General features: G+C 41.1%; 1 protein-coding gene across 1 annotated transcript in view; it reads right to left on the reverse strand.

Moving 5' to 3' along the window:
* The window catches only part of mcm3ap (minichromosome maintenance complex component 3 associated protein), a 62895-nt gene that overhangs the window by 25928 nt on the left and 15400 nt on the right, over positions 1-21567 (reverse strand). Inside the window, exons 4-14 of the mRNA XM_078228876.1 lie at positions 17921-18062; positions 16422-16627; positions 15350-15489; positions 13076-13273; positions 10782-11050; positions 8616-8778; positions 6174-6334; positions 4663-4901; positions 3406-3459; positions 1704-1879; positions 892-1004 (exon numbers count right to left, since the gene is read on the reverse strand). Of these exons, the coding sequence (XP_078085002.1) occupies positions 892-1004; positions 1704-1879; positions 3406-3459; positions 4663-4901; positions 6174-6334; positions 8616-8778; positions 10782-11050; positions 13076-13273; positions 15350-15489; positions 16422-16627; positions 17921-18062 (1861 nt within the window). The remainder of the gene's footprint in view (positions 1-891; positions 1005-1703; positions 1880-3405; positions 3460-4662; positions 4902-6173; positions 6335-8615; positions 8779-10781; positions 11051-13075; positions 13274-15349; positions 15490-16421; positions 16628-17920; positions 18063-21567) is intronic.

Here is a 21567-nt window from a genome sequence, read left to right on the forward strand (position 1 = left end):
AGGGTAAACAGTAGGGATGATATCAAACAACTGCAACAGGACATAGATAAGTTAATAGAATGGGCAGACAAGTTGCAGATGGAATTTAATACAGACAAGTAAAAGTGACATGTGCATTTTGGCAGAAGGGATTGGGAAGGTAATACAAACTCAATGGCACAGTTCTGAAGACTATAGGAGCAGAGGGACCTGGGGGTTCATGGGCATAGATCTTTGAAGGTGGCAGCACATACAGAGAACAATTAACAGGACACATGGGATCTTGAGGTTCATAAATCAACATATTCAATACATATTATGCTGAACCTTTATGAAGCTTTGGTTAGGCCACATCTGGTCCAATTCTGATCACCTCATTTAAGGAAGGATAGGAGGGTCCTTGAGAGGGAGCAGAGGAAGTTTACCAGAATTGGTCCAGGGGTGTGGACATTTAGCAACAGGATTAATTAAGTTGGAGAAGCTGGGGTTGTTCTCTTTGGAGCAAAGGAGATTGAGGGGAGATTTGATAATGACAGTTTTGGTTAAGGTAGCCAAGGAAAAACTGCTCCCATTAGCTGATGGTACAATGACAAAGGGGTCACAGGTTTAAAGTCTTGGGCAAAAGATGCAAGAGGAATGGTAATGACCTAAAACTTGCTGTCCTCAAAGGTGGTGGAAACAGAGATGATCAATGACTTCAAAAGGAAACTAGATGGACACGTGGAGGAAATAGACTTTCAGGACTGCAGGGAGGGAGTCGAGGGATGGGACTGACTGGACTGCTCCATGGAGAACCGACTTAGACTCATGGGCCAAATGGCCTCCTTCTGTGCCATAAATAACCCCATGTAAATGACTCTCTAAACCCCTTACCAGTGACAACTCCTTAGCCTGAAGCAGCCATTTTCTTACCTGATGGCTTCAGCAGCATAAGCTGCCCCTGCTTTCGCCAGCTCTTTGCACTCCACACGGAGAACATCCTTCACCATATCATTAACCAAGTCTTTGACCACTTCAACGATCATCTGAAAGAGAGAGAAAGCAATACAGAAACAGGAGTTAGCAGCACAATCATCCTGAAACAAGATTGAGCGCCCATCAATTAATTTTTCACTTAATTTTAAAATTAACATTTCCTGCCTAATTTTTAAGATTTTTTTTATTTCCCTCATTTTCTTTGGTTTTTTTGCTTTGTGCACCTGAGGAAAAGTGATATACAAAGACAATCTTATCCACTGCTTAACCTAATCATAAGAAAACATTCCACTGTAAAATTTTGTAGTACTGGATTACTATTAATTTTTTATTTTCCAATTTTCTTCTCTGCCTTAATTTACAATCGTAAAGAAACTCTCAGGATGAAACAGAGACACTCACTACAGGAGATACACAGCAACATGCCTAATAACAATGAGACATTACTCAAAGTACACAAGGTAAAACCGGTACATGGATCTCTATGTATACATTTTTAGTTTCAGATTGAAGTGCTTGTGCTGCCACTGAGCTAGGATCAGATGTCATGGCTCAAACCCCACCCCAACATATTTTCTATGCTGACATTTCTGTGCTGTAGTAAGAGCTATGTTGTAGAATGTGCTGTCAATCAAAGGACATTTAAACAGAGGGGAGGCAATTTGTTATCAGTTGGTCACATCAGGAGCAGTGAAGTAAATTCAAGAAAAAATTGCTAACAACGCACTTTTGATGTGGCTAGGTTATACCTTTTCAGAGTAGACTGGCTGAGGCTTTGGTGGAGGTGCAGAGGGCACCGGAGGGGCGACAGGCAGCAGAGCCACAGGAGGAGCAGTAACCTGAAGCAATGGCAATGGCAATGGCTGACAGGGCTGTTCGACAGGAGGCATTTCTTGAGCTAATGGCTGGTCTTCCAGCAGTTCAGCTACAAACAAACAGGATACAATAGTAAAACACAAGTGACAAAAACTACATCAGAACATTGAATGAGTCAAGATGACAAAATTAATGGAAAATTACATTTAAAATAGCTAGCAATGTCCATTCAGAGAATGATTTTTATACAAGCTACTTCAGATGTTTGAAATCTGAAATAAACACAGAAAATACTGGCAACGCTCAAAAGATCCGGCAGCAAAAGGTCACAGACCTAAAACATTAATACTCTCTACAAATGCTGCCGGAGTATTTCCAACGTTTTCTATTTTTATTGCTTTTTTTGATTCATTGCAACACACAATTATCCCATTCTGAGAGTGGAGTTCCCGTATTGTCACAAAGACTGCTTTTAGACAATAAAAGCAATATTTAAATAGAGATGACAGGGGCTTGCCTACTGCTTGAAGTGCCAGCAAGAGCCTCGCATTGCCTCTTTCAGGGAAGACTCACCAAAATAAGTGACACACTCTGGACAGCTGTGGACCGTCCATGGGATCAAGGAACCCAAGGCAGATGCTCCACTCGCAGAGCTGCTGGCCAATCACAAGGACGCTGGTCCCATTTCAGTTCAGATGCAACCCATCCGCCTTGTACAAGTCCCACTGTCCCCAAAAACAGTCCCAATGTCTTAGAAATCTAAAGCCTTCCCTCTTGCACTATCTCTCCAGCCACACATAATTCTGGACTAACCTCCTGTTTCTGTACTCATAGCAGTGGAAATAATCCAGAGATTACGACCTTCTGGGTCCTGTTTTTTAATCTACTTTCGAGCTCCCTAAATTCTGCTTGCAGGGCTTCATCTCTTTTTCTACCAATATCATTGGTACCAATATTTACCACGATCTCTGTTGGTTTGCCCTCCCCCTTCGGAATACCTTCATTCTGCAGGGAGTGAGAATAGAGCTGACGTTTTGAGTCTGGATGACCCTTTGTCAGAGCTAACAAACGTGACTTATAAAGAGAGTGCTTTATGTGTGGAATTTAACCTACATCCTAAGAATGAGGACAACCACACAAAGGTAATGTAAACTCCCCCTTATACATTTAAACCTCCATACACAATTTTATCTGGGTAATAAGATGCTGACAACCAGGTGGAGACTGGGAACAGTGCAACACCAAATCCCTTGTGCCTTAAATTATATCAAAACAATAACATTTCAGGCACTAGGTGGTGCACTGGATTCATCACATGCCTTTCATCTCAGAGACTCAGATTACAGATCCAGGTCAGTTAGATGAAGTGCCTGCTTTATGGAATGGTGAAAGAGGACACACTGGTATAGTGGGTAACATCCATCTCACTACAATACTGAGGATACATCCTTTGGACAGTATAGAAAGAGCTTCACCATGTACTAAGATTGGCACAAAGTACTGCATTCCTCAGCTTGATAAATACAAAACTTACACTCCAAAATATTACAAGAGCATGATATTCCTTTATTTTAAGTATTTGCTTAATGCAGTATTACTGCACATAAAATTATTGAACAGAAATTCATGACTTACCAGTACAGGTTGTAACAGGATGAGTTTCAACTTTTCTTGCTTCATCTTGACCACCTAACGTCAAGACAAAATGCACAAAATGTTGCTTACTGTGGGCTATGTTGTATTTCCTATCAAACAAGCAAGTGACTCAATAACTTAAACTGGTTTTCTTTAACTCTGGAACATTGTATTCAGCCCAAATTGATGAAATTAAAATATTTTGGTTGCTAGAGAGCTGTACGAAATTTTAAAAATTTTAATTCAGTTCCAAGATGTGAACACAAAAACTATGTTGAACGAGGAGAGGTAGAAAGTGAAGAGAGGAATAGAAAAAGAGAAAGACAAAAGAAAGAGAAAAAGATGAGAGATTGGGGGGGGGGGGGGGGGGGGGGGGGGGAGAGAAGAGGGGGGGGGGGGGAGGAAAAAATTTTAAAAACTTAGCTGCTGCAAGGAAAAACAAGTATTTATAAATCACACACTTCACAAATGCAGGTCATCCCAAAGCATCTTAGTTAAGGTATTTCCGAAGTGGAGTCACAGTTGCAGCAGCCAATTTGTACACAGCAAACTCCCACAAACAGCAAAGTGGTAACCATCAGATCATCTGCTCTCAGTAATGTGGTTTGATAAAGAAACATTGATCAGATACTAGGAATAATTCCCCGGTTCATCCTTAAAGTGTCAGAGGATTTCTTACATCCACCTGAGAAGGCAGGTGGGACCTCAGTTTACCATCTCATCTGACAGGGATCGCAGGATGGCTGGTATAGAGTATAGAAAAATGTTGCATCGCTACAGTACTCTGAGATTGATCTGCAGACATATTGTTACACCAAGTTATATTATGGACATAACCAGTGCTGCAACTGGAAGCGATTGACAGCAAAATTGCGTGGAGTTCCCCACCATTGAAATCCGTCACAAAATTCTCTCTCTTGAACACTAGCAGCGGTGAATCTTTCTACTCCATGATGTCTGTAGAAAGGGTTTTTACAGATAAAGTTTTCATCTACCTGACCTGAGAAGATCAGAATCAATAAGCAAGGATTTGGACATACCAATGCTAGCTCTCCATTGCTCTTTTCTGGTCTACAATGAGCTTGAATTGGCTGTATGTTATATTTAAAGATGTGGTCCAAGTCAACTGCTCGGAACAAAGACCTTGGGTTTTAACACCTCAATTATCTTCAAAGGTCTTTCCTTGATCCGAGGAAATGAATCTGACATACCCAAAAGAAGTAATATGACAATTTCCCTTGACAGGTTTATACACACCTTCTACACTCACGACGATTGGTTTCTGGTTGGTGCTGATTGGTTCACGGTTCTCGCCAACATAACGTCCTTGACTGTCAAAGCTCAAAACAGGGATGTGTGGTGTAAACGGTGGTAGAGGCCCTCCATTCACTACTTCTCCAAGCAGCACAGTTCGTTTCTGATCAATAAATAGGGACTTCTTGGGCAACAGTGGATAGTCTGGATCGGTTAACGTCAATCGGTTCAACTCAACACACCTGCAACATATTAAATACCATAATTATACAGGGCAGATCACTTCTCGTTGATTATCTAAAATGTTGTGAACTGTCTTAGCTGTTATGGTGGAATTTGTCACAGCAGTCAAAACGTGAGCAGAGTTTTCAGAGCAGATTGTTAGATTTGGATTGGCCTGAAGCCCCCTCAGTGAGATGGAGCTCTTTTTTTTTCAGTTTTGTAGTTAGGGCATTAACCAGGTATGGAAAAATCTGAAGGAACAAGTGCGTAATTGTAATAATGTCATTAACACAGCATAGCAGAGGTATGAGTTCCAAGTGCTTTCTTCATTTGTTGCTGAATCAGGGCTACAATCTGAAGCAGATCTTTTATGGAACTGTCATGAGGAAGTTAGGTTAGGGCATGTCATGAAAACAATTGGGGAGAATTGTTAGAGAGCAGGAATTCAAACTACTCCAGACTTTCACGAACAGGCAGGTAATATCAGTCAGTCTGTTAATTAATGGATTTAAAATGTCAAAAAATCCCAATAATCTTCAAAAATCAGACAAGTCAGTTCTATCTTTAGTCATCTAAGGACTTGAAAGAGAAATTAATGAGTCAATATGGCATAAAGCAGACAAAGAGCCCAAAGTGAGAGAGAGACACTGGGAGGTTCCAAGAGGAAATTAGGAGCAACGGTAAGGCTGCCATATCAGTGCTCATACAAGAGGCGTAATAAATGCAGAGTAGGAGGAGGGGGTGCTCCTGAAACCTGGGTCAGTAACATAAAGGATTAATAGCTATTATGCTAATATACTTCAGTGATGTCAGACCACGTTATTGGAACTCAGAGAAAGGTGGTTCTGGAAGGAGTCCCATGTTCATTTATTCCTGTATATAGCTGTATGTAGTTAATAAATGGTTGACAGTTCCTGGAGGCCTGGTTTCCTGTAGTCTGTGTTAAACACGTTCTGGGACCATTTATGATCATACTTCAGTGCCACATTTAGCTAGAGCAATATAAGATTTCAAGGATGGAAGGGCTAGATGGAGATAAAGTGATGAGCCTTGGGGAAATCAAGGATCATTTTGACGGCTCAGCAAACATCCGATCTCGGTTTGAGTTCCCAACATGAAGGAGATCACACTGGCAGCAGCCAATAGTATAAACAATTAGGGTAAATGTAGGAAGCAACAAAACAACAGGTGTAGGACATATTGCAGTTACAAAATAGGCCTCAAGAAGAGAAGCATGCAAGGAAGATGATGAAAAGCGCACTTTAAACACCCCAGCTCTTTCTGACACTTACCCATCACTCAAAGTCAGACAGTAGTGCCTGGCAAATTCTTCAGCCTCTTCATAGTCTTTAAACAGCAACATTCTCACAAGAGTGTCCATTGGGAACATTGTGGATCGCTGAGAACTCACTGTGTGAGCAAAATTCAAAGTCTTCAAAGCTTCACGACGTACCTGAAACAAACATTTGAAACAATATCTCCTAGTATCTTTCACCTGCCTGATCCAGAAAGTTCAATGATACAGAGAAGGAGATTAGAGGATAGGACCTACTGCTTGACACAAATTAGTCAACAAGCTGTATTGGGCTTTAAAATATACTATCCTCATGCGGCATGTTCACAGGAATATAGGAACAGGAGTAGCCCATTCATCTGCGCCACCATTCAATTAGATCATGGCTGCCCTGAATCTGAACTCAACCTTCAGCCTTTGTTCTGAAATCGCCTTGTCTAACACAGAGCTAACAATCTCACTGATTTTACATGCTCGGGCTTGGCCTTGCATAGGTTAAGGTCAAAGGGTATCACTGTCGAGGACCAAGAAAGCTAGTTTTCAGCTTTGGCACCCAGTATTAGCATAAAGCACACCCAAAGATATCACAAAACGAACAACAAAACCACCAACCCACTGCAGCTCTAAAGCAACGCTGTCGACAGAAAGTAAATGAAACTGGCATCGTGAGTCAGGATCCAACTTGAAAGTGAACTGAAGCAGAGTGCGATTCAAGTCAGGTGGGTCATGGCATTCGATTAATGTTACTTAAATCTAGGGTCTGTGCAAAGCGAAACTGTTTCACATTCAATTATAGTACAAAGTACTATAGGCACAATGTACTGTGTCTGAAGAGCATATGTTTTTAGAGATTGCCACCTTCAGTGTAAAACATCATTTTTTTTTTCTATTGCCACTCCAGCCACTCTCGTCACTTGAAGATTTACAATCAAGTCCCCAAAGCGCAGTTTTATGAATGGATTGATAATAATTAGGAAGCATGTCATGCCCTCACAGCCGGCAAGAGGGGGAAACAATTTTATCTCTGGACTATAATTTAGGTGTCAAATGCTGAACGAATACGATCCTAACCAGTGTTTTGGTTGAAAATTCAAGAACAGACAAAACATGTAATGTCTTAACTCTGCAGTGAATCAGAGCACTGGGCGCAGCAGTCGGTGACCATGCAGAGACAAGAACATTATCATTTTAATTATACAAAGACATGCATAAAAAGATTGCATGTCGCTGCAGAACTAATGGGACAAGTTCAATTTTCCAGATAAATGGCCAACTTTCACCAAAAGGCATCAGAAAGGTAATCATCTATCTTTTCTAATGGATCAGCTGTTTAAGTAACTCAGTTCCTGAATCACAGCCCAGGAAAGATTGGAAAAATCACACAGGAAAATGTGTGACAAGGACACAGCACAGGGACAGCACGGTGGCACAGCGCCTCGCACCGCTGTCTCACAGCGCCTCGCGCCGCTGTCTCACAGCGCCTCGCACCGCTGCGTCACAGCGCCTCGCACCGCTGCGTCACAGCGCCTCGCACCGCTGCGTCACAGCGCCTCGCACCGCTGTCTCACAGCGCCTCGCACCGCTGCGTCACAGCGCCTCGCACCGCTGCGTCACAGCGCTGCTGTTTCACAGCGCCAGGTTCCCGGGTTTGATTCCTGGCCTTGGGTCACTGTCTGTGTGGAGTTTGCACATTCTCCCTGTGTCTGCGTGGGTTTCCTCCGGGTGCTCCGGTTTCCTCCCACAGTCCAAAGATGTGCAGGTTAGGTGGACTGGCCATGCTAAATTGCCCCTTAGTGTCAGGGGGACTAGCTAGAGTAAATGCATGGGTTATGGGGATAGGGCCTGGATGGGATTGTGGTCGGTGCAGACTCGATGGGAGAAATGGCCTCCTTCTGCGCTGTAGGGATTTTATGATATGATTCTGTCTGACAGTGATAGGGCACATCACAATTGTCCTTTGATCCTTTTGGTTATGGATAGGAAAAATAAGAAATATAAAATAACTCATATTTTTCCTTTCTGATCATTATCCAGCTGCAGAGCGTCTGAACAATGGGTGATCATAGCAGCAGGCACAAATGTGAGGTCCTTGTGATTGAATACCATGGCAACAATAATCATTTAGACTCTCAGATAAACAAATGGCAGCAGCAGCGCGTGAAATCCAAATATGTCAGCATCTTCAGGAGAACAAATGTGGAGAAAACAAAATTGGAAAGTAGAATAACGATGGTGGTGGAATGGGTAAAATCCAAGTTTTGCTACAAATTTCAGTTAAATTAAATAAACGGAAAGAAATCCACAAAAATCATGGCCAGCCTCAAAACTAATAACTTGCACAAAATTACCCGCAATTCCCCGCTTTCATAAAGGACTGTCACCAGTAGGCTGTGATTCGTACGTAAATACATTTCTTAGCTTATCAAGTGATTGGCCATACCTGTTTGAAGTAACGATGCAGTATGCAAGCATTAAGATACGAAGCTGCCCTGACCAGCTTGAAAAACCTCACAAAGTTGTTGTTGTTCAGAGCAGCGAAGGTCTGGACTGCCAACTTCACCTCCGAGGAATTCCGGACAATTGGACGGAGCTGCTGAACTTCCCTATAAAAGAGTACAGAACATGAAACCAGTAAATCGTGCAATTTTAAAACGCAAGAACACTCAGCCAGCAGTGCTCAGAGGAAGAGGAGGCTGCCACAATATATCTCTCTCTTTCCCATTACAGTGCTGATTTTTCTTTTTAAAATGAAAATGGTTGCCAAAGAAGAATCATCCCTGTGTTTAATGGTACGGGAACAGAGATCTACGGTTTATAGACATAAATCTTTGAATATGGCAGGAAAAGTTAACAAAGCTGTTGACACGAAGATGAGCTTCCGACCACAGATCTACAAGCTCGCCAATCCTGATCCAAGCTCCCATCCACAGCCTCTTCCAGGCCTAGAAGCCTTTGAGATCGCCAAGCTCCTCTATTTCTGACACTCTGCACATCCCAGATTTTTGTTACTCTACGATTAGCAGCCATGCCTTCAGCTGATTTAATCCTAAAATCTGGAATTCTCTTTTCATACCTTTCCACCTCTCTCCTCCTTTCAGATCTCCTTAAAATCTGTGTCTTCGACCAACCTTTTTGTCATCTTTCCTAATCTCCTTATTTTGCTTCATGTCAAATTCTGATTAATAACAATTTTGTTAAGTGCCTTGGGATGTTTTGCAGTGTTAAAGGTTCTTTATAAATCTAAATTGTAGTTGTTATTGTTGCAAAAAGACATAGGAGTTCCTGGCTTTACAAATAGAAGCAGCTTTATAAAACACCGATGATTAGCCCTCAAGCCCTCAGCTAGATTGCATTCAATTCTGGACATCACGCTTTAGGAAGAATGTCAAGACCTTGGAGATAGTGCAAAGGAGACTTATCGGAATATTACCAAGGATGAGAGTATTCAGTTATATGGAGAGACTCGCAAGGTTGGGGTTGCTTCCTAAGCGCAGGATAAGTTAAGGGGATATTTGATTGAGGTATTCAAAATGGATGCTTCTGACCGTCTCTCTACTTGTTCTATTTCCATTGGTAAGGTCAGTAACAAGAGAACACAGATGAGATTTTTTTAATGTTTTAAAACACTCCAAAGGTGGTTACAAGCAGATTCAATAGTATCTTTCGGAAGGGCATATACAGAAAATATTTCAAAGACTATAGAAAAGGTGTGGGAGTGGGACTAATTAAATAGCTCTTTCAAAGAACCAGCATAATGGACCAAATGTCCTTCTATGATTTTATGGAATGCTGCGTGAAATCAATGGCCCAAATTGCTGAAATGGTTAAATTGAAGCAGTAACATCTTCACCCAGTGAACCAGCCCACTGTTGCAGCTCCGAGTAGTAAATACACAATATCTAAAGATCATGGAAATAAACACAATGTAGAAGGTTTTTACCCCATCTAGCTCAATCTTCCACTAGACACTGGCCAAGTTACCACAGATATCATTAGGATTTTGCAATTTTTAAGTATCAGCCTGAGGACACTCACTTGAATCAGAAGGTTATAATTTATTTCCAACCTTGAGAATTGTGTCAAGTAAGTGCTGCATTGTTAAAGGTGCTGTCTTTAATGGGAGACAGTAAACTGAGGCTAAACATTAGGTCTAATACTGTAAACGGACTTAAGCACATTATCCAGGTGGATTGTTAAGTGGCAAACAAAAAACTAAGCTTTCAAAGTACTTCAGTGGTTATAAAGCATTGAGGGGCAGCCTCAGGTTATGAAATAACTTTCCTCCATTATTCCTCCTAACTTACAAACACTCCATCCTGCCATATATCACTGCAACTCACTGCATAATTTCTGGTATTTTGCAAATTGAATAATAGGTTCTTGAGGATCTCGACTTGGTGGAGTCGAGATCCTCAAGAAGCTAATGGTATCCTTGTACATTTAGACAGAGATCAAATGAGGCACGAGTCAACCCACTTCCACCTACATGATCTTCTCCATCCTCAAATTGAGGCTCAAACGATCCTCTACTCCAATTTAAGTTAAGGTTCATTGAGTGAGAAGATATGAGAGGCTGGTGCAATAAATAAGAGTAATGAAGACTCACCGGAGAATATCTCCCTCATTGAGATTGACCAAAACATGGTAGCCGCGGAACTCTGCCTCATTTTCACAGTAGATACCCTTGGTAGCCAAGTCCTGGTACATCTCTTTCAGGCTTTGCAAGCACTTGGTCAGGTTTTCATCATTTATCTTGGCATCATAGGAAGACATTGGCTCCTCACAGAGATAATGGCTGCAGTGGATGTGGAATCGTGTGCACTTCTCAATAAGTGCCACCGTCAGCTGATTACATAGATGCTGCTGAGTAATATCCTGACAGAAGAGAAGGAAAACATAATGTCAATAGGAAGGTACAGTCCCTGCTCTCTAATCTTGTGTAATGTCTGCCATTTTGTAATAAGGAGTACAGACGTGAGAGTATTCCTCAGTACAGGTCTGTCACTACACAACACTGGGATGCAGTGTTGTTGGTGCAGGTCTATGAGTGTAAACAGACTTGAGCATATTATCCAGGTGGATTGTTTAGTGACAAACAAAAGGAGGGAAGATGTGCGAGGCACCATCTTTTAGGCGAACTGTTAAACGGAGGCACACGCACATGATCCAATGTTACTATCCAAGGAGAAGAAGGAAGACACCTTGGTCCAAATTAATTCGTCAACAAAGACCACTAATCGTAGAATCCCTACAATGCAGAAGGAGGCCATTCATCCCACTAAGCCTGTATCAACGATCCCATCCAGTCCCTATCCCTGCAACGCCACATATCCTGCTAACCCCCGTGACACTAAGGGTCAATTGATCATGGCCGATCAACCTAACCCGCATATCTTTGGTGTGGGAGGAAACCAGGGCACCCGAAGGAAACCCATGCAGACACGGGGAGAACGTGCCAACTCCACACAGTCACCCAAAACCGGAATTGAACCCGGGTCCCTGGCACTGTGAGGCAACAGTGCTAACCACTATGACAGTGTGCAGTCCATCATAGGTAACTAAATTTATTAATTTGCTGTTTGCAGTCACAAATAGCCCAGATAACATTGATTGCATTTCACCAGTTGGGATGTCTCAAAAGTGATAAAGCAGCACAAGTTCTTGCATTTCTTTAAACCTGCCCTACCATCGCTGACTAAAACCAAAGTCTAATTAATTTAGTAAGCTGCATAGGATACTGCTCTGTTAAGTATAAAGCATTGCACATGCTATGTATATATGCTGTCTTTTTTTTTTGTTTAATAAAAAATTGGTGCTGGGGAATGGGATTACTTCTCATTTTGGACATCTGATGCCAATATCAGATTTTGAGTCAAGCTCCTTCTAACCTGTCCCAACAATGCACTTCATCCCCACCAAAGAAGAATGCTCCAAAGTTACTCGCCTGGCAATTTTCATTTCTCACACCAGTCATTCTGGGGCCCTCCGAGTCAGAAGACAAATTTAGCTTAAACTTAGAGATAATTGTGTCATGGGCCAACTCTAACCGACACTGATCTCCGATCTGATTTGGAGCTAATTCACAGATCAACTAGCCTTGAGGATCAAATAGGTAGCCACAGGATTACAAAGAAATTATTTTGATCTGCTATATTAGTGAACCTACAAGCACCGTGCATTTTTGTTTAGACTGGACTGTCAATTAGAAGCATGTCAATTTGTGCTTTTATCTTTTCCATTAGCTCACAACTTCCTATATCTAAATGTACAAGGATGCCATAAGAATCTTAAGGACCACAAATCCAACAGATCCATTATTCAAATTCCAAAATACCAAAGGTTGCAGCAGTAAATTGCAGTAATCCATGCTAACTCCTCTTGGCACTGGTGAGCTTGGACAAGAGTACCACCTTTACATCCCTGTCACTAATGTGAACAACTTTCCGAATGGATAATTTTTAAAAATGTACTTCTTAGAATGTGGGCATTGCTGACAAGGCCAACATTTGTTGCCCATTCCTAACTGTCCTTCAACTGAGTGGCTTGCTAGGCCATTTCACAGGCCAGTTAAGGTTCAACCAATGTGGATCTGGAATCATAAATTGAAAGGATGGCATTCCTTCCTTGAAGGACATTAGTGAACCAGATTTTTTTTTAAATGAAAATCGATGTTAGTTTCATGGCTACCATTACTGAATGTAACTTTTATAATTAACTGAATTTAAATTCCACCAGCTGCCTTGGTGGGATTTGAACCCACATCCCTAGAACATTGGCCTGGGCCTCTAAATTATTAGTTCAGTGACATTACCACTACACCACCATCTCCCTGCTCATCAATCTGCTTGGATGTTAAACATATGACAACACATGAATATTAATTGGGCATTATTAATTCACCTTTCGCACTCCACGAGTCCTGTTCCATACAAAATCATACCAATCTCGGTAATTGCCTTCATCCAGATCCATGATCTTAGTAACTAGATAATCCATGGTCATTTTCAGGACAGCAGCAGGTCGAAGTTCATGGGATAACGGTTCTTCCTGATCTGCAGATGACCTGCTATATTCTTTGATTGTAGCTTCATGGTTAACCTGTGGATGGGAAATATATCCATTGGTGCCAGTTGGTTATACAATTCCAAATACAGAGTCATTGGAACTTCAGCAAGATTGGACATTTGAGGGCTTACAAGACAGAGTTGGGGCAGTCTCATTCTGCAGTGTATTTTAACAAGCGGACTAGAGCAAAAGCATCCAAGGCATAGGCCAAGTAATTGCTCATAATTTTGTGCAGGTCTGTATATCATACCTAGCTAATGAAAGGGCCGGGAAATGATAACTGAGCCAGTGGTTTCTTCCAAATTCAAAATAAAACTTCAACCCAAATGAAACATATTATCCAGTTCTGGGCACCACACTTTAGGAAGGATGTGAAAGCATTGAAGAGGGTGCAGAAAAGATTCACAAGAATGGTTCCAGGGATGAGGAATTTCAATTACTCAGATTGACTGGAGAAGCTGGGACTGTTCTCCTTGGAGAAAAGAAGGTCGAGAGGAGACTTGATGCAGGTATTTAGAATCACGAGCGATCTAGACAAAGTAGATAGGGATAAACTGTTCCTATTAGTGGATTGATCATAGAATCCCTACAGATCTACAATCAGAAAGCACAGAACAGACAAAAGAAGGAATGGCGACATGAGGAAAACCTGTTAACACAGTGATTCGGATTAGAAATGTACTGACAAAGTGTGTGGCGGAAGCAGATTCAATCATGGTTTCCAAAAGGGAATTGGATCTTTATTTGAAAAGGAAAAACGTGCAGGGTTGCTGGGAAAAGGCAGGAGAGCGGCATTAGATGAATTGCCCTTGCAGAGGGCCAGCATGGACACAATGGGTCAATGGCCTCGAGTGTTGCAACCATTCTGATTTTATGGTTTTATGAAAACCTAATTTCTCCAAATGACAATGAACCAGCAGGCTAAAGAAGCAGAAGACATTAAGGGAAACCAGTCAGAACAGGAACACTGGCAGAAAGATTGGCTACACAGTGACATCAGCAGACTGGTTTTGCCCGATCGTGATATTCTTTCTCCATGAAATGGCATCGAAATGGCCTCACTCTGATCCTAAAAATGGACTGAGCAACACTGAGCTAAGTTACGGTGTACAGAAGGGAAGAATGAAAAGGGAAAATTTTAGATTGTGTTCTTCTTTACTCCTCAAATCAATAAACATTGATTATCATTGACTTGTTAAGCGTAAAGAACAGAATAGTACTTGAACAGGAGTGACAAAAACTAGCCATTGCTTTAAGGTCAGTCTTAATTAATCGATGTAGTGGTCACTGCAGCTAAACTGACCTGCTTAACAGGCCATGGCTAACGGTTACTATTGACACAATACAAGAGAAGCCAATAGCAGTACAACTTCAGCAGACTTCAGAAACTGGATTTTTAAAGTTTATTTATTAGTGTCACAAGTAGGCTTACATTAACAATGCAATGAAGTTACTGTGAAAATCCCCTAGTCGCCACACTCCGACACCTGTTCGGGTACACTGTGGGATAATTTAGCATGGCCAATACACCTAACCAGCACACCTTTCGGACTGTGGGAGGAAACTGAAGCATCCGAAGGAAACCCACGCAGACACGGGGAGAAGTACAAACTCTGCACAGACAGTGACCCAAGCCAGGAATCAAACCCGGTCCTTGGCACTGAGGCAGCAGTGCTAATCACTGTGCCACCATGTCGCTATTGGATTTGTATCCAATCTTCAATAAAAAGGCATGCCTAGAACAAAGATCATAAGAACAATGGCTGCGGCTCATTGGATCTTTTGCATGCTGCACTGTGCATGGCAGTTGTTCCTATGATTAAATATCTGATTGTCTTCTTAATAAAAATGTAATAATCCTTTTCTTACAAAAGGAAAAACAGAAACTGTGAAACAATCAAGGCTTCTGTTGCTCTCAACACCAGTGAAGGAGAAGAGTGCTATGAAAGACATTCATTCCAGACCATTTACCCCAAAACAAATAGTCAGTCGGGATCAGAATTGTAAAAATGGAAACCAAAGCTGCCCATACAAATACAGCTTGCATCATAAACAAACTTCAGATTGATTACCCTCATGTTTTAAATAAACGGAGAATTTGAAACCAACCTTATCAGTGCCAGGTATTGTCTCAAAAGAGCTAAGTTGGTATCTTGTCTCTCTCATGTAACGCTCCTTCTCTGGACACATATCCAGACAGGTCCCCACCACAGCTTTAGCTTTCTCCAGCTCAGTTCTTTTGACTCGAGCTATTAATCAGACAAAAAATGTTTTTTTGCTCTGCACATATGAATCATGCTCAACACAGACATTAGGAAATAACTCTGTCCTCAAATGTTTAGCATTGTCTCAGGTTTTCGTTCAACTCAAATTCAATTAATACTCTTCAACTCCTTCATTCACCCCCCTCAGATGTGTTTTTCATCTGCATCTGCTGCAACTCAAATAATTCCATCATGATGTTACCTTATTCTATTTGGGAAAAAATGCCAGCAAAATATCTCCTAAAACCTCTCTTCAGTCTGGTAGAGACATGGAAAAGTTATTTGAAAAATAATTCACTTCATTTCCCATAAACCAGCCCCAGACTACATCTTCGCTTATCGGCATTTGTTGCAGCAGCTTCCGAATGCTTCACTGCCAGTCAGGCACCCCAGCTGCCAATACACCCAACTCCCATTCTTACCCAGCTTGAGGCCCCAATACAATCTCTTCTCCGCCCAGGAAGCATTTATTACTTCACATACAGAAAAAGGCATGGTCACTTTCGCAGCTAATGAGATCCCAAGTCTACCATCAAAGAGAGCATGTAAATGCATGCAAAAGATTCAGAAAAAGACAAATGTACGAGGCAGGAATAGGTGAAATGCAAAAGGATGAAAAAGGCAAAAATGAGATATGAAAGAGAGTATGAGGAAGAGTGCAAAAAATGTTGGAGACAAATTGAGCTGCCAAGACAATGCAGAAGTGTACGAGAGTGGAACAGAAAACAGAAGAGGAGGGAGAAGAGAGAGGATAAATTAAAGAATGGGAAAAGCACAAAGACGACAAAGCAATTCACTGTCAATGGGCAGAAAATCTAGCTTTTGGTCAAATTGTTATAAATCTATAGGTAATGTAATTGGCAATCAATTATTATCCTAAAAATAATTAATTTCACCAAGAAATAATGCATCATTACCTTGTCTCATTAGTTTGTCCCGCTGGTCAAGTATCCTGTATTTCTCCTCTGGCGTACTGGCAACTATGCCAATCAGATGACTGAGGGAAGAAGGCAGTGTCCCTACTCGCTCAGATATTGCCACCTGATCTTCCATTCCTTGTGAATCCTGGGATTCATTCTCAGATTGCAGAGTCTTTGCAGAAGATGGTTTCTTAACTGGTGACCTGCAGATCAAGTCTAATTAACATCGGATTCTGTTTAAAACCTCAGTTTTTAAATCATATTTCTCCCCTCAATTAGCACCTCACATTCACTTTGTTCATAAGTGTGTGTGTGTGCTGGATTCATTCCTAGATTGTGGGCATCTTCACACAGTGCATCACTTAAGAATGAACTCGCCCACAGTGTCACAGGATGTACAACCATCCTGGAATGACAAACTAATCGATTGTAAGTCAGAATCCATCATTGCACCCACTGTCAGCCTATTATCCCATAATGGATCGGCAAACTCACCCAATAACAGTCCACCCTATTGAAGCTAATGTTAAATAGAGTCAATGTATTTTGTGAATTGAAATTAAAAGCTCACTAGCACAATAAGCACAAGGAATGATGACAACAAGGCAGAGGAAAACATGCCTATTGTTTCTTGTACTGAAAAATAATTCTCACTGCTCTTTAACACAGAGGTTAATGTGAAACAAAATACCACAGATGCTGGAAATCTGAACTAAAAGCAGAAAACATAGGCAGTATCTATGGAGAGAGCATTGGAATTAACATTTTAGGTCTGTGACCTTTTATCAAAATTAGGAAAAGATTAATACAGGTAATTTCCTTGTGTAGAATCAGTGCAGAAGATTCTCTTACTGTTCCAATGGCAATTAGACAAAGCAATTCTGAAACCCACAATTGAGCCCTTGAACACTGTTGTCTCCTAAATTTGTGCTAACCTTTCCCACAATTCCATGTTTCAAACTCTTCATCAGATTTCTGTCAACCCACAGCATCAAATTGACTGTAACTCAAGTCAGAACTAATATCATATGTGACTGCGACCATAGTAAACTATTCCAGCTCTTCCTCTCTGCAACATTCGACAGAGTTCAGGACACCATGCTCCTCCGCTGTTGACTATCTAAATGGGATTGCTGTGGTTTCATTTTTTGTTATATGTGAACAAACATCTCCGGAAATGGTTACTGTTCAATCCCAATAACTCTAGAGTCCACAAAGAATCAATATATTTCCCCTTTGCATCAGCAATTGTCTTGTTTTGACCTTCATCCATCCTCGTTCCAAGGGTTGGCCACACCATGAACAATCTTGCTCCACCGATTTATATTCTCTGCTTTGCAGCCGTACAATTACCCCTACATGAAACTGCATGGGTTTCAGATCGCCATAACTATACTCCCAGCATCATTAATGGACTCTGATTGAAATTCACTTCCCCAGAATCTCTACAAGCAACATCACGAGGGATTCTCATGATGTGTCTAAAATGGCATTACCTGTTTGCTGCATTTCCTGCAGACAATCTTGCGATTGGATTGCGCACAGGTGATTGTTCCGCATCAGTTTTATCCTTGCTGCGTTTCTCTTCATCTCCTTTTAGTACATCCACTTCTTCCCGAGAAGACTTCTTCCCAGGACCTAGAGGTGCAGGGAAGGAGGAAAAAAAAAACTAAGTTATTATTTTATAATAAATTGATATGAGGCATACGTCATTACTCAGGTTACCCATTCAACAGGCTGGTGGCAACCAAGCATCTGGCTGGACTGCAACCCTGCTGCATTCCTGCAGTTAAATAACTAACCCGATTGCAGAAAAGAATGTGTCCCAGAGCAACTTTGAAGAATTCACTAGAATGTACAATCCAGTGGGTCCATTGGTAGCCAGAGGTCCTACTTACCACACTGGAGTAGAACAACACTCTGAGCTCCCTGTATTAGCCAGGCAACCAAAGCAGGAAGCGACCCAAGGCCAAACTTGCTTTTTTTATATATGGGATGTGGACCTCACTGACCAGGCCAATATTTGTTGCCCATCCATAATTGTTCTCGAGAAGATGGTGGTCACTGCAGTCCATTTTATGTTGGTATACCCACAGTACCTTTAGAAATATGTTCCAGGATTTTGATCCAGCAATAGTGAAGGAACGGCGATATAATGTGTGTGGTTTGGAGGGGAGCTAGCAAATGATAATGTTCCCATTCCTCAGCTGCTTTTGCCCTTCCAGGTGATAAAGGCCATAGATTTGGAAGGTGCTGTCAAAGAAGACTTGGCAAGTTGCTCATAATTATCACTCAACCAACACCATAGTTCCTGAGTACCATCCCGGGCTGCTTTAATGTTATATACCAATGCCAGCTCTGGAGAGGTTCTCACACAACATGCAAAAGTGACCCTGTTTTGGTGATATGCAAGAAAAATACTACAAAGAATGTACCATTTTAATTCATATTGTTAGAGGTGTGTTGGTTTCAAATATTAAATTTCACTTTTACCTACTAGACTCACAAGGAAGATTTTAAAAAGGCAGTTTCAATTATTGAAACAAAAACATGGACTTCAGATGGCTGCCACACTGACATTTGGGGCTGCAAACTGACCAAGCTTGAACATACTTGGACCACATCCTTGTGGAATGTCATACCTGTCTTTATCAGTACTTACCCTGAAAAAGCAATAATGCCTCAGGCATTCCAACTCCATTTTATCAGCTAATAAAGGAGGACTCATGAAACTGATTATGTACAAGTGAAGCGCTAAGGGTCACTTGTCTGCCTTTATTGTAGGGCAATGATTTGATCAGGTGAGGTGGAAATTCCTTTGTTAACTTATCATTGTTTTCCATCTTGTATCAATGACCAAAACTCTGGTTCTGAAACTCTGATTTTTGAAACTATTTCATTATAAAACTGTTGGTTTTGTGGCAATGTAGAGAAGGGACAAGTGAAGGCAGCAAGAAAATTGTACGTCTGCCTCTCTCTGTGAACTGAGCTGCTTATATCATACTGTGGAGAGCAGACAGAGAAATTCAAAAAAAGATTTCAAATTCCAAAGTGGGGTTTCAAGGGGAAAAAAAGAACAACTTCTTTTAGAACTGCCTCAGCCACAAACAAAACCAAAGGATCCATAATCAGTGAACTCTTTACATCTTTGCCATTTATTGTTGAATCTTTATTTGACCAAAAATTAACTCCACTCCATCGTAACTTGTATTTTTCCTTGCATGTGTGTGTGTGTGTGCATGCATTGCAACAGTGCATTTACCTTTAATATTTTATAGTTTCACCTGGGTGGGTTTTTTGCAAAATAAAAACTAACCCCATACATGTTTAAACTCAAGAAAGCCTACCTGATTGGGTTCATTGCAATCAGCACACAAACCATTTAGTACATACACTGAATGGGCACATTTATCTTTATAAATTCCACAAAACCCTGTTACAATCAACCAAGGAGTGGTGAAACGGGAAGTCCAGGCATCCATCCTCACCTAATCGTAACAATATTTTAAAAATTCGAACTGATCTCAATTTTGGTAAATAAAAATGGAGCAGAAATGACACTAAATGAACTAATGATGTCTCATTAGGAATAAGTTAGATGTAACAATGTCACCAGCTGGGAAGATTCTTAACAAGCTAGCTGAGTTGATGGCACAAACAGAAATCAATAAGTTCAATCTGATAACCATCACAAAGATGTGGTTACAAGGTGACCAAGACTGGGAACTGAACATTTAGGTGCACAAAACATTCAGGGAGAAAAAGCAGAAAGGAAAAGGTGGTTAATACAAGATAGGATCAGGGCAATAGTAAGGAATTATTTTGACTTTAAAGATCAAGATGTAAAATCAATTTGGTGCAGATAAGAAATAGCAAAGGAAAATAAATTACAGGTGACAGGAATCTAAAAGGCTCATTAACAGTAGGCACAATGTGGGACTAAGTACAGGTCAAGAAAAAAATGAGCTAGTAATAAATGTGGACGATTTAAACTTTCTATAGATTTGACAAATCAAATTGGCAAAGACTGTCTTGAGCTTGAGGACAAGTTCACAGTGCTGCGGGGTAATATCTTAGTGCAATATGTTGTGAAACCAATCAAGGAACAGACTATCTTATACCTGGTGATTGTTAATCAAATCCCTGAAATCCAGACACAACACTTTTCTTTATTGAAAGAGCCTAATAACTTGTTCAGTCTCACAGCTTTCCTCCCACATCATCCAGTCTCCCAACTATTCCCAGGTCCCTTTGCACATCAACACTTCCCAATCTATCACCAGTCAAATAATACTCTACCATTCTGTTTCTCTATCCGAAATGGATAATTTCACATTTATCTACATCATACTACATCTGCCATTTGTTTGCCCACTCACTAAACTTGTCTAAATCACCTTGAAGCCTCTTAATATCCTCAGCACTCACATTTCCATCAAGTTTCATGTCATTAGCAAACTTGGAAATATTACATTTGGTTCCCTCATCCAAGCTATTGACCTGTAGGACCCCATTAGTCACTGCCTGCCATTTATAAAAAAACCCATTTACTCCTACCTACCTATCTGCTAACCAATTCTCAATCCATGCCAACGTAGTAGGTCCAATCCGACGTACTCTAATTTTGCATACTAATCTCTTGTGTGGGACTTTATTGAAATGAAATGCATGGCAGGTGCAGTGCAATGTGGTTAAATGTGAAGTTAGCCACTTTGGTAGCAAAAATAGGAAGATAGATTATCTGAATAGCTAAAGATTGGGAGGGGGGGGAATGTGCAGCAAGACCTGGGTGTCGGAGGGTGGGAGGGGTTTGTTACTGAGTTGGATGATCAATCATAATAATGAGGTCACATGATACCAGGTTATAGTCCAACAGGTTTATTTGAAATCACCTGTGGAGAGCCAAAGATGGCGCTGGTGTCAGAGGAAGCATAATCCACAGGTGCCAAGATCCTTCTTGAAATTTGGCTGTTGAGGTCTGGAGAGAGTTTAATGTACATCAGCCAAGTGCAGTTGCAAAGAGAGAACTTCGAAAGTCTAGCTGGAAAGGGTTATTTTTAGATTCCTTCCTGCCGTTTGGAATTTACTGCGTGTGCTCAGCGAGGAAGGGGCTGTGGATTTCAGCTCAGTCTGCAAACTCTTC

Source organism: Mustelus asterias, chromosome 14 (assembly GCF_964213995.1).
Source record: "Mustelus asterias chromosome 14, sMusAst1.hap1.1, whole genome shotgun sequence".
NCBI lineage: Eukaryota > Metazoa > Chordata > Chondrichthyes > Carcharhiniformes > Triakidae > Mustelus > Mustelus asterias.